The sequence below is a fragment of the Heteronotia binoei genome, chromosome 1 (genome assembly GCF_032191835.1).
Source record: "Heteronotia binoei isolate CCM8104 ecotype False Entrance Well chromosome 1, APGP_CSIRO_Hbin_v1, whole genome shotgun sequence".
Lineage (NCBI taxonomy): Eukaryota > Metazoa > Chordata > Lepidosauria > Squamata > Gekkonidae > Heteronotia > Heteronotia binoei.
Window position 1 is genome coordinate 149480125 of NC_083223.1, and position 13298 is coordinate 149493422.

At 38.6% G+C, this 13298-nt stretch overlaps 1 protein-coding gene across 6 annotated transcripts in view; it reads left to right on the forward strand.

Annotated features, from left to right (window-relative positions):
• Positions 1–13298, forward strand: part of AFDN (afadin, adherens junction formation factor) — a 221883-nt gene that overhangs the window by 197028 nt on the left and 11557 nt on the right. For 4 of the 6 annotated variants that reach the window (XM_060242324.1, XM_060242299.1, XM_060242308.1 and 1 more), the window contains 3 exons: positions 767–1795; positions 7434–7568; positions 11830–12118. In XM_060242324.1, coding sequence (XP_060098307.1) covers positions 767–1795; positions 7434–7568; positions 11830–12118 — 1453 coding nt within the window. The remainder of the gene's footprint in view (positions 1–766; positions 1796–7433; positions 7569–11829; positions 12119–13298) is intronic. The other 2 variants (XM_060242316.1, XM_060242341.1) reach the window with 2 other exon arrangements.

The following is a 13298-nucleotide window of genomic DNA, read 5'->3' on the forward strand; positions in this document are numbered from 1 at the left end:
TTCACAGTCACCAATTACATTTCTTTTGCATACTGTCAATTTTGTGTCTAAAATAAATCTGGGAAGCAGAATAAGGAAACGTCAGTTAAAATTCAAGTCTACAGAATTATATTAGCACTTTTCAGGTATATGATTTCTTATATTCAGATGGAAATACTATGTTTTACTGATCTTCACAGTTGTTCTAACAAATGAATAAAAGCACAGTATATCTGTGAAGATGGCACATTTTACAAGGGATTCAGATGCTTTCTTATATAATTTCCATTATTGCAGAAAGAAAGAAAACCAATAAGAGAATGGAATACAACAGGTTGAACAGATGGTTTCACTTTCTCAATAGTCCTTATGTTTAATTGTGATTAGAAAAGAAGTTTGCCGCAGCTGTTAGACTGTGTTTCAGTTACTCATTTTGGTGCTGACTTCAAGTGTTTCCACAAGTAGGTTTCTGGCTGCTGGTGATCTTAGGATGAGAATGGGTGTATGGCATGAACTCTGTTTCTGTTTATCCTGCCTCCAGAGTAGTTTCGTAATCCTGTCTTGCAGCTTTCAGTTACTTTAGTTTGCATAACTTGTTTAGAATGAGAGCCTGCAGGCTTTGAATTGTTGTAGTATGCTGCCTGTGAAGCAGTTGATTTTAAGGAAGAGAGTAAACAATGCACCATTTTGGTCAAACTTTAGAATAGATCATTCATTTGTTTTTGCTGTATATGAAATGTTAAATTATGAAAACTAACTATATGTAATTTCCCCCCCCGTCTTCAAGCGTGTAACTCGTTCTCAAGAAGAACTGCGGGATGATAAAGGTTATCAGCCAGAAAGGAATCGATTAGAGGTTATTATACGAAAAGATGTGGAATACATTGATAGGAAATCTGATAGTGACCCATGGATGAACTCTTCTGTGGATTCTAGTACATCAAGCCAGGAGCATTTGAACCATTCCTCTAAATCTCTCCCCCCTGGATCTTGTTTAACCAAAAGTGGACCTGGCCGTTGGAAAACTCCTGTTGCCTCTCAACCAATATCATTGGCAGCTTCTCAGTCTACTAGAACAGACCTTCCTCCTCCTCCCCCTCCTCCTCCAGTGCACTATGCAGCTGACTTTGATGGACTGCAGATGGATTTGCCTCTGCCACCACCTCCACCTTCTTCAAGCCAATTAGGGCCACAGTCATCATCCCAAGTTGCTGCTGCAGAGCGAAAAAAGAGAGAGGAGCATCAGAGATGGTATGAGAAAGAAAAGGCACGTTTAGAGGAAGAACGTGAGAGGAAACGTCGGGAACAGGAACGAAAACTTGGACAAGTGCGAGCACAGCCATTAATTTCTGCTCAATCCTTACTTCCTCCAGTGACAGTTCAGCAAGTAAAACCAGAAAAGCCTTCAACACTGCAGAGGTCCCAGGAAACTGTCATTAGAGAACTACAGCCTCAACAGCAGCCCCGAACAATTGAGCGAAGAGATCTGCAGTACATCACTATAAGCAAAGAAGAGTTGTCCTCTAGTGATAGCCTGTCTCCTGACCCTTGGAAAAGAGATGCTAAGGAGAAACTGGAGAAACAGCAGCAGATGCACATTGTGGACATGCTTAGCAAAGAGATTCAAGAACTTCAAAACAAGCCAGATCGTACTGCTGAAGAGAATGACCGTCTGCGAAAGCTCATGCTAGAGTGGCAGTTCCAGAAACGACTCCAGGAATCAAAACAAAAAGATGAGGATGAAGATGATGAAGAAGATGATGATATAGACACTATGTTGATTATGCAGCGTCTGGAAGCTGAGAGAAGAGCAAGGGTAAACTCAGAATCCTTTTAAAATATTGTGCCCTGAAACTTGTATGTGCTGTAGTAAGTCTAAGTTTAAAAAATATATCATTACAGGATAAAGGAGGACTGGACTGTCTTAATGTCCCTGTCTTTCATTCTACATGATGAAGCCTGGCCTTATCTGTCACAATTTGTTAAATTAAATGGGATATCACAAGCTACTAATGAGGAAGCTTGAGCTGGGGATAGCTTTTCTTTCAGTCCCCTTAACAGAAAAAAAAATTGGCATGGAAAATCGGGCATCCACTATGATATAATTCATTAAAAACCCAAAAGGATAGTTAACTTTGACATTTTGGAAAGTGCATCTAATTCTTTTTCATTATTTTATTTATAAAACCAGTGCCACCAAAGATAATTTATTCATCGTTCATTTGTCAATGCATTAGTTTGTTTATTCTAAGAAGAGCATTTGTTGTTCTGCATCAAGGATTTCAAGTGCAGTTAACTATGTACCAAATATAATTGCAGAAACAGATTCAAATTTTACAAAATGCTTTTTTCTTCTGGGAAACCTAAACTAGCATGTGCAACAGTGCAGTCCTATGCAGGATTACTCCAGTCTAAACCCATTCAATTAAATGGAGATTGATTGGAATAGCTTTGTATAGGATTGCACTGTAAAACACTGGTGAATAGTCAGATGTACAGTATAATCCTACATAGAGTTACTCCAGTAGGGCCCAGATGTTATGTCAAATTTTCTTTGGCAAGGTTTTTTTCTTATATAGATTGCTAGTATTGCCATTAGAGCAGACTTGAAAGTACTAGATTTTCAGGATTCTGTCTCTGCATTTTTCAACAGAATGCTTTGCACTCTCTATCTTTCTCTCTGTCTCTCTCTCTTTTCATTTTTTTCTGGCTGGTTTTCTACATTGTGCTTAACTTATGGATAAAAGGAATACTGTAAATATGTCCTTGACAGAATAATTATACTATATTCCATTTCTGCTTAGTTTTTTAAACTAAAAATCATCTCACATGTTAATCTAGCTGCTTTCAGAGTTGTATCGTATTCTTAATTGGCCATCTATATTGTGTAACATACTCACTAAGTTGTTTTTACAATAGGATTCAAAGTTAAATTTTCTAAAGGTCTTGCACACCTTTAAAAGTGGTTTGTTTCTGGTAAGAATAAAGTATAAAAACTGAAGGCAGTTAATCAGCTGCTCCTTCACAGTAGACAGCCTCATTTGCATTTTAATTATCTATGTACTGATAGAATATATCATGCCTTAAATCAAGGAAACAATTCATAAAAATAAGTAGTTTTAAAAATTATAACTGATTTATTTAGGGACAATCATTTATTATATACTAGAGTATCAAAACACTGCATGTTCTCTTTTTAATATACAGCTGTTGTAACAAATCAAAGAAAAATGCTTTTGGCATAGTACAAATCTCAGTTTTCCCTTATTTTCACTGTGCATCTTTCTTTTTCCTTCTTTTTATTACCTGCAGCAGACTGCTATGCCAGCAATCTCTGTTCTAGATTTGGTATGTTCTTATTTCTTTCTCTTCAATGCTTTTTCCTATTGCTTTTTCTTTTCTTTTGCTTTAAATTATTAATGATCCAATACGCATTGGATATTGTCTGTCATTTTTGGAGTGCTTTAAGGCAGGGAAATGATGCATTAAATTAGCTGTAAGCATGCAAATAATTGTTGCTGAAGATGTGTTCCTACCTTTTCCCATGCCTTTCTCCTTTAAATATTGTGTTTTGTTTGCATCTTTGAATTGTTTGCAGCTGTTAATTACCATAGCTATATTGAACCACATATTTAGCATTTTTTTTAAGAATTCAAGGAATTGGAAACTGTAGTATGACAGAATGAGATTTTGTTCAGTTCATTTTGTTAAGACTTTCCTGTCTTGCAAGCTATAGACCCTAACAGGTTGTTACAGATCTTTCAATATCCAGCTTATTTTTTCAACAATATGTTGCAGTATTTAGCTTCTCCTGGTCATATGACAGATATTCATGAATTGTTATTTACATAACTTGTCTAGAAACAGTTCCATTTAACCTTTCACTTCTTGAAACACTATCTCTAAGCTGCTCTTTTTGAGCACATTTGTAGTCATATTACATAGATACTCTTGCAAGAATTCTGTCTTTTTGCAGTCATAGTGCTGCATTTCACTAACATACTAACTAGTAGAGCACTAATAATTTCATTCCAGCAGAGTTATGTAATTTTAAATGTGTTGAAGTTCATGGCCTTAGAATGGTATAAGGATACTTAGGATGGTACTATAAGTGTCAAAGTAAACAATATTTTCAAAACTGGAAAGCTCGGCATCCTAGTACACTTCCCATAGTGTAAGTTACTTCTGGGTATATGACAACTAGCTACATCTGTTGGGAACAGATTCATATTTGATCACTTTTCCATATCCATTAACTTTATAACAACATCCTTGGTGGATGCCCGATATAATAGGTTTTAGTGTATTCTGTTTGGCATACAGCCATTTGATGTTTCTCTGCTTCACTTTTCTTTTAAAACAAAAGCCAAGGTTGAATGTGAAAAGCAGCTCTCAAGCTACATATGTTTTCCTCACTCTTTGAAATTTAGACACAATCCAGTCAATAATAAATCAGATTATTTTCAAGGGAAGATATTTAAGCTCCAGTTAAGCTAAAGTAAGGTGCTAAACTTTGGCTTGTGTATGATTGCTAGGAGTATCTCTTATAATTCCATATGTGGTACTCCTAACAGTCATAAACTAGTCAGAATTATATCTGCTAAGTGAAATAATATTTACTATAATGGCACTTAGTACAATACTCATACTATATTACATATTGTGGGACACAGTCCAGTAGTTCTCCTTTATTCTCTCATAACACTTTTTAACAGATTTGTGAAGTGGAAAATATCCATACCAGAGGTCCCCAACATGGTGCCTGTGGGCACCATGATGACCATTCTACCAAGACTTTTTAGAGAGTAGGGGGGCCAGGTGGGACTTTTGCCTATGGGCTTCTGATTGGCCACTGGAGATCTCATTGGCTGCACAGATGTTTTTTTAAAATGTTGCTTTAACAACAGCTATCATAATAGCACAAGGATCTTCACTGAAGACTGAAGGTAAGCTGTGTGTGTGCAAAAAGAATTTTTAACCATATGTTCATTTTAAAAGACATCATGTCAAACAAAACTTCTGCCTAAATACCACAGAGTTACTATAAGTTAAGCAAAGCAACATTTTATGGTTGGCTTTGCCTCCTATAGCAGCAATTTTGTGGTTGCACCTACAACTCAGTGTCAGAATTCCAAAAGTGCCTGCAGGCTTAAAAAGGTTGAGAACTGCTGATCCGCACTTTCTCTTTGAGGATGCTCTTTCTGAAATCTTTCATTTCTGTATTCTGGTCTGCTGTATAGAACTAGGTCCTACTTAAAAATGAAGCAACACATAATGAGGATCAGTAGGATTGCCAGTCTCCAAGTGGGGCCTGGAGATCTCCTGGAATTACAACTCATCTCCAGGTGCAGAGATCAGTTCTCACGGAGAAAAGGTCTGCTTTGGAGGGTGGACTTTGTGACATAATACCCCACTGAGATCCCTCTGCTGACCAAACCCCACCCTCCCCAGTCTCTGCCCACCACATCTCCAGGAATTGCCCAACCCAGAGTTAGCAATCCGAATGATTAAGAGGTAGGTTCACATATAACAGGGGTGAAGCGTTGTTGTTTTTTTGTGATTTTGAAGATACTCCCCCCACCCCCACCGGGCAGCCTGAGTAGCTGCCTGAAAACTAATTCTAGGGCTAGTGCTCCCTTTTTTTTAAGTCAGTTGAGCTGGAAGCAAACTTTCCCTCTAATATTTTTTTATTCCTATTGGCAGGAAAGTCAATACAAACAGTATGCAGCATGCTTTCCTACCAAATCTAAACCTATTTTGTCTGCTTTAACAACATAAAAGACATCATTTATAGCTGGCATATAAGATTGTATTTATTAGCATATTTATGAAATTTAAAAATATAAATATATTTTCCGCAAGTAAAATTGCATTTACAACCAATATTAAAGGGAGAGAGAGCTGCAAATGTTGCTTCCTGTGCTTCATTCATTCTTAGAGAAAAAATATATTTGTACGCATTTTCCCCATGATCCTCAAAATTTCCCAGTTTTCCTGATTCCTCCCCAAGGCCTCTGAACCTCTAGCCAAAAACATACTACTGAAAAAGGAGAGTGGTAGAGGCAGAACATTTTAAAATGAAAAACAGCTAATACTCTTTCAGTTAGCACCTGAAACACAAGAACCATAAGTGGAATACAAGGAGCCCTTTCTTCTCCAAAATGTGACCCTTCTAGCCTTCCTTTGTTTAGAAAATTAAAAATTAGGACAAAGTAGAATGTGAGAATGTTTGAAAAAGTAACAGGGAGTATTTGCTAGCTAGGTTCACTGAAGAGCATATCATATTGTATTTATGCTGGAAATACATTTATTACATTTTCATATTAGCTTTAGATTTGCATGCTTTAAGAATTTCTCAAATCATTAATGTTTCTTCAGTGATTATTGGTAGGTTTTCTGTTTGAGCCTGCGTGTGATCCATTGATTGATTTTAAAAGGCATAACTTTCTGGTGCTAAAACTCAGATTCTAAATGCAGCAGCATTTTGATGAAAGAGTTGATATCCGCATTTTAAATCTAAGGTTGACTTTAGATATTTTACCCTTAGAAGTGCCTTGGCAATTCCTGTTCTTTTGCATTACTAAAAATGTTGAGACAGTGTGCTACTGCAACAAAAAAGGCCAATGATGTGCTGGGAATTATTAGGAAGGAAATTGCAAACAAATCAGCCAGTAATGCCCCTGTATAAATCGATGGTGCGTCCTCATTTGGAATACTGTGTACATTTCTGGTCACCAAACCTCAAAAAAGATATTATAGCATTGAAAAAAGTGCAGAAAAGGGCAACCAGAATGATTAAAGGGTTGAAACACTTTTCCTATGAAAAAAGGTTAAAATTCTTGGGGCTCTTTAGCCTGGAGAAATGTCGATTGAGGGGTGACATGATAGAGGTTTGCAAGATTATACATGGGATAGAAAAGGTAGAGAAAGAAGTACTTTTCTCAAACTTGTGGACACTCAATGAAATTGCTGAGCAGTCAGGTTAGAACTGAGAAAAGGAAGTACTTCTCCACCCAAAGGGTGATTAACACATGGAATTCACTGCCACAGGAGGTGGTGGTAGCTACAAGCATAGATAGCTTCAAGAGGGGATTGGATAAACATATGGAGCAGAGGTCCATCAGTGGCTATTAGCCACAGTGTATTGTTGGAACTCTCTTTCGGAGGCAGTGATGTTCTGTATTCTTGGTGCTTGGGGAGGCAACAGTGCAAGGGCTTCTATTGTCCTGGCCCCATTGATGGACCTCCTGATGGTGCCTGGTTTTTTTGGCCACTGTGTGACACAGGGTGTTGGACTGGATGAAATCCTCAATGCATTGTCACAGTGACTGCTGAAGAACATCATCTTTACAATACATATTTGTATTGATCTACATTTCATTTGTGGCTTTTTTTATTCTGGCAGAGATATTTTGGCCTTTGTGGGGGAAAAATTGAGGACAAATTTTTGTTAGCTACAGGATGAAGAGCGCAGACGGCAGCAGCAGTTGGAAGAGATGCGAAAACGGGAAGCAGAAGACAGAGCCCGGCAAGAAGAAGAGCGCAGGCGCCAAGAGGAGGAGCGGACAAAGCGAGAGGCAGAACAAAAGGTTATAGTCATCACGTTACCTTGACCTCTAGCAATTTGATTTTCAGAATGTTTGCATTGTTTCGATATTAAACAAGTTTTCTCTTAGCGGTGGGCAATGGTTATCATTTAGTAGATTATTATCCTATTCTGCAATTAAGAAATTTCCATGAATTAAAGTAGATCAGTAAAACCTAGCATACTAATCAATATATCTAAATCTCAGCATGGCCAAATCTGAGGATATTTGAAACCAGAGACTGGAGCTATAAATGGACAAGAAAGATGCATCTGCAAACCTGAGAAAAGCTCCAACTTTGAAGAACAGTCTGAAATCTTTTTTAAAAAACACCAAAAAACACGCTAAGGGGGTTTTAATCTCTGTCCCCAAATAGTAAAAGCAGCTTCTACAGCTTTAAGAAACAAATGCCCTCTGTTGCCATTGCTAAGCAACCACAATTGTATTGCCAGTTGAAGCCTTGTTTCTGTCCATAAAAGATGGCGAGGCTCAGGGCTTTTTCCAGGCTGCTCTGTCCTTTGAAGAAGAACTCACCAGAGTCAGGCTCACCAGCAGCCATTTGGCAACTTGCTAACATGGGAATTCCATGCCTCATCCAGGTTTAGGTGCTCACTCTAGTTCAACAACAGCCAGCCAATGAAAGCCAGTGTGGTGGGGCTAGAGTTTCAAGTTAACAGGATCTGAGAGACCCAGATTCAGATTTTCACTCTGCCATGGAATCTTGCTTGGTGGGACACTCGTTCAGCTAAACTTACCTTTCTGCAAGACAGAAGCAAAGTGTAGTGTGTTGCAGCAAGTTAAAACAACTTTTCCCTGTCTTTTCCTTAATTTTTCTTCCTCTTTTCCACCCTTTTCTCATTCATTTCTCTGTCATTTAACTTAATTTTTTCACATCTCCCCCTCTCCTCCTTATTTTAAAGTCTTGTTCACTCCTTCTCATCCTTATCCTATTTGGCAACATAATGAACTTAATAATAGTGTAGTAGCAAACCGTTGTCAATATTATCAACAGAAGGGGGGAATTAATATTTCACCATGATCTAATAAAGAAGTAAAAGGATACTTCTCTCCTCTACCACCCTTTACATGCACAGCAATGAAATTTTAACTGACTACTGGTTTTACATGTGGAATGAAACAATAACTGACTGGTGGTTATATATATGGAAGGGGAGTTAGAACTCCCAATTCAGGCACTGGATTGTTGTTATTGTGTTAGTGGAAGATTTAATAGCCCTTTATAAAGGCTACTTTGCTAGGTGACCAATGGTGTAATCTTTTTAATGTCATTAAAATTAGATTTATAAATGGGAACCTGCAAGGACCTGTGGGAGGCATCTCACTTCCCCTCCCCCACTATTTTTCCTTTTGCACTTCCAGGCAGCTCCCATATCATCTCCCCTTTCCCTGCTTCATTCTTCCCTTCTCAGTTATTCAACAACCTTCCTTTTTTCTGCCTCCCATCTTCAATTATATTTATTATTTAATTTATACCCTACCTTTCTCCACAATGGGGACCAAAGCAGCTTACATTCTTCTCCTCTTCTCTTTTTTTTTTATCTGTACAACTGCCCTTTTAGGTAGATTGGGCTGAAATTATGTTGCTGGTCCATAATCACCCAGTGAGCTTCTACACCAAAATGGATTCAAACCTGGGTCTTCCAGACCACACTCTGAAGCTCTAACCATTATACCTCACTGACTTTTAAAGAGTGGCTGCTGTTGAACAGTAATAGGTAGCTAGGCCTAGTTGAGTTATGCAAATAGGGTGATATGGGATCACCCAGAAGTTGCTGTTTTCCCATGGTTGCCAGCCTTCAGGTGGGACCTGGAGATAAATCAGAATTACAGTTCAACTCCAGATTACCAAGACCTGTCCTCTTGAGGAAAATGCCAGCTTTGGACTCTATGGCATTATATCCAGTTGAGGCCTATCCCCTCCCCAAAGTCTGCTTTCCTCAGGCTCCCATCACAAAATCTCCAAGAATTTTCCAGCCTGAAGCTGGCAAACCTAATCAGGCCTGGCCCCAATGAGTCCTCAAAGACTCATAGGCCTGATAAGAGCCCCTGCCTTTTACTGACAGAACCAAGTCTTTGAATCTGTGGTTGCCTGGCAACAGCACTGAAGGAATTAATTGCTTGAAGCTACAGGTGCTTTTATCATTTTTTAAAAACCCAGTGTTTTGTTTTTTTAAGATTTCACATTTTTCTACAAACCTTTGTAGAAAATTCTAGATCGCCTGTTCACAATGCCAATCATTGAATTTAAATATCCAAAGATTTGGCCGACTTCACTATTAGTACACAGATAACAAATGTCATACCCATCTTTGTCTGCAGTGGGGACCTAGAACTGCATTGTTCTCTTGCCCTCCATTCTATTCCCACAGTACCCTGTGAGGTAGGTATAGCTGAGAGTGTCATTGAGCAGCCTTCTGCGGCAGATTGGGGATATGAGTATTAGAGATACATGACAGTTTGCTTGAAAGCTCTCTCATTACATGTCTGTTGTGAAGACAACCTGGTTCAGGGTGTTCCAGTTCCTTTCATTTTGGGCACTGCAACTTCCCTCACCATTCTGAGTTTGGTGGCTAGTTTTCAAACATGTAGCACTATTTTCGGATGAGTTATTCTTGCTACAAACAGAGACCCTTAGCTTCCATTGCAAATAGCATGGGGAGGGGGTTCCATATGATTAATAATAGTGGGTGAGAGGGTGTCTGACCTGGGCCAGGGTATTTGCATACATTTCAGTTCTGAACCTGGAACTCCCACAGTAATTCTGAAGCTGGTGGTCAATTTTGAATCTTCTAGCTTTATGCTTTGATAAGTTATATCTGCCGTAAATGACAGGCAGATCGATTATTACTATATATTCATGGTAACACTGAGCAAAGTAATTTATTTTGTTACAATATTTGGTTTGGATCAAGGTCATATGGGGGCATTTGGAACCTTTATCTGGGGGCTCTGAGCATGCCTCTTATAATTTGTTGGTCAGCATCATATATGACCATCAGTCACACATGTCCTATATATGGTTCAGTTTATAGACCTTTGATCTGTTACAAATAATCCTGTAAGAGGTACAGATTTAACATGAAGCATGTTTTAGAGATTGGACTGCAGAACTAGGGTTATGAATTCCCTGACTTTTACATATTACCCCTCCCTGCCTCAACTGTGATTCTTCACTACATCTGACTGCTCATCTCTAATTGCCAGTCTTTGCCGAGAGCCAGCATGGTGCAGTGGAAAACCCAGGTTTGAATCCCCACTCATGCCATGAAAGCTTGTGAGGTGATGTTGGGCCAGTCACACACTCTTAGCCTAACCTACCTCACAGGGAAGACAGGAAAACAATGTAAATCACTATGAGTCCCCATTGGGGAGAAAGGTGGGATATAAATAAAGTAAATAACTGTGATTTGGAATGTTCAAGCAGAACTCTGAACCATGGTTGAGGTAGCATGCAGAATTTGTTGGAGAGTCAGACAAAGAAGTGCTTCAACTAGTAGACTATGGTGAGCATTACATTTGTATCAGTCCTAATAAATCAACTATCATAATGTTCATCAGATGATTTTTAATGTTTCACTTCTCTGTTGCTGTATTCATTGATTTCCCTTACTGTTTGGCATTAAATAATACCCCCCAAGTGGTTGAGAGATATAGGGTACACAACAGCAGAAGGGAGAAAGTGGATTGAACGCATACTAGTTCTCTTAGTGTTATGCTTGCACTACCTCTGATGAGCTTATAAAGTTCAGTATATATAAAAAGTTCTCAGTATTAGCTGAGTGTTCAGTTATCTTGTAATAGTTTTTTGTTGTCCCTAGTATGTACATACCAATTCATGTACCAGATCAATTATGGCAATAGACACTACTAGTCGTTAAATCCAGGTTTTCTAATGATGAAGAGAATGGAACAAATGAGAACCAAACAAACTACTGGTTTCTTTTGATTGAAGGCAAAGTGGAAATCCTTAGTGGTTATGCTCAATTTTATTTTCTTCCTTTTAAACTATGTGTAAAATTTGGTAATCCTTCATACATTTTTCTCAATGCAAGTTTATGTACTATCTAAATACAGAAATGAGCCAACATTTACATAACTTTTTAATAGTAGGAAGTGTTGCTCTTTTCTTAGGAATAAAGAAGGGAATTGTATCTTTGAATCTTTCATAGCAAAATATCGCTCTGATTGCTTGAAAAAATGGTATTTATTGACTGACATCTTTTTATTCCTTTGGGCTCTTCAGAGGCGACAAGAGGAAGAATATTACAATCGCCTGGAGGCTGAAAGGCGGCGTCAGCATGATGAAGCAGAACGGAGATTGCTGGAACCCGATGAGCCTGGTCTGTACAGACCTCCGCTTCCACGGGAATATGAATTCCCACCCCTGCCCCCTTCATCTAATGCTCCTCCTCCCCCACCTCAGCGAAACACTTCTTACCTCAAAACACAGGTCCTCTCCCCTGATACGATTTATACTGCCAAGTTTGTTGCATACAATGATGATGAGGAGGAGGATTCCTGTCTAGCAGCAGGTCAGGATAAGTACTCCAGTACAAGAAAGTCTTATGGTGACCTTCCTCCTGCCACCCTTAAGCCACAGCAGCCCTCACGCCAGCCACGCCCAGCCTCAGATGGCATCTTCCTTTCCAACTCATTCCAGCCATCCTCGGTCAATGCCAACAGTACTGCTTACAAACTGAGCCATCCCCCTCCCATACCAAACAAACCAAGTTTCATCAGTCCCAGCAACTCAAAAGGTAGACACAAAATTTTAAATAAGAATCTTTCTGTATGAAACTCTCTATGCGTTTCACACTGTGATTTCCTGGACAAAATCACTTTATGATTGTTTCACTATCCCTCAATCACTATCCCTCAGCATGGTGATGTAACTTTAAATGGTATGCTATGGTAAATGGTGTGTTCTTTCAGTCCTCTTTATTCCTTATCAAACTCTCCACGATTTGTACTTTCATATAATGAAAGCAAAATATTTTTTTTTAAATTTCTTGTTCAGCTAGCTAAAAGTACTGTTGGTTTTGGCTTTATCCTGTATCTTCTTCACTTTCTTATTCCATTGGGTCCATGGTACTTTAACATTTCAGAGCTATATGCTTCTCTCATGAAAAACGGGTATGTGTGTTTGGTTCATTAATTGGGGACAAGTTTCCATTTGCTTGTTGTTTGGCATGCAAATAGTGTGCAAATGGCTTTGAAATTATACTAACTGACAAGTGTTGTCTTCTAAATGCTAGATGTATGTTTGAGGGAAGAAGTGCTAATAACATGAGAACAATACTATAGCAGCCCATGTTGATCTTTATGATACAAGTTGTCTCTTGTTAGAGTAAAGGCCTGGGTTTTTTTCTCCTACTTCCACTTAATTTCTGTGAATTACTTTTCCTAATTTTCTACCCTGGAAAAAAAAAGTTCCATTATCTGCACTGCTGTCATCTGCAGAGCACAAGAGTTCTAACTTTATTGCAAGATATGTGGTTAGTTTTGCGCTTTTAATAAAGTCACAAACTTAAAACAAGTTTATTAAAATAACCGTTTTCACAGTAAATGAAAGTAGGTTTGAATATTGCTTTTCTTTTCCTTTCCCTTGACTCCGCGCACTGAGCTCAGGTGTGGGTCCAAGTTTTTTCCCCAGCTTCATCCTATTATCACTGTATGGTAAAGGAGAATTACTTGAACCAGTAGATCCCACAG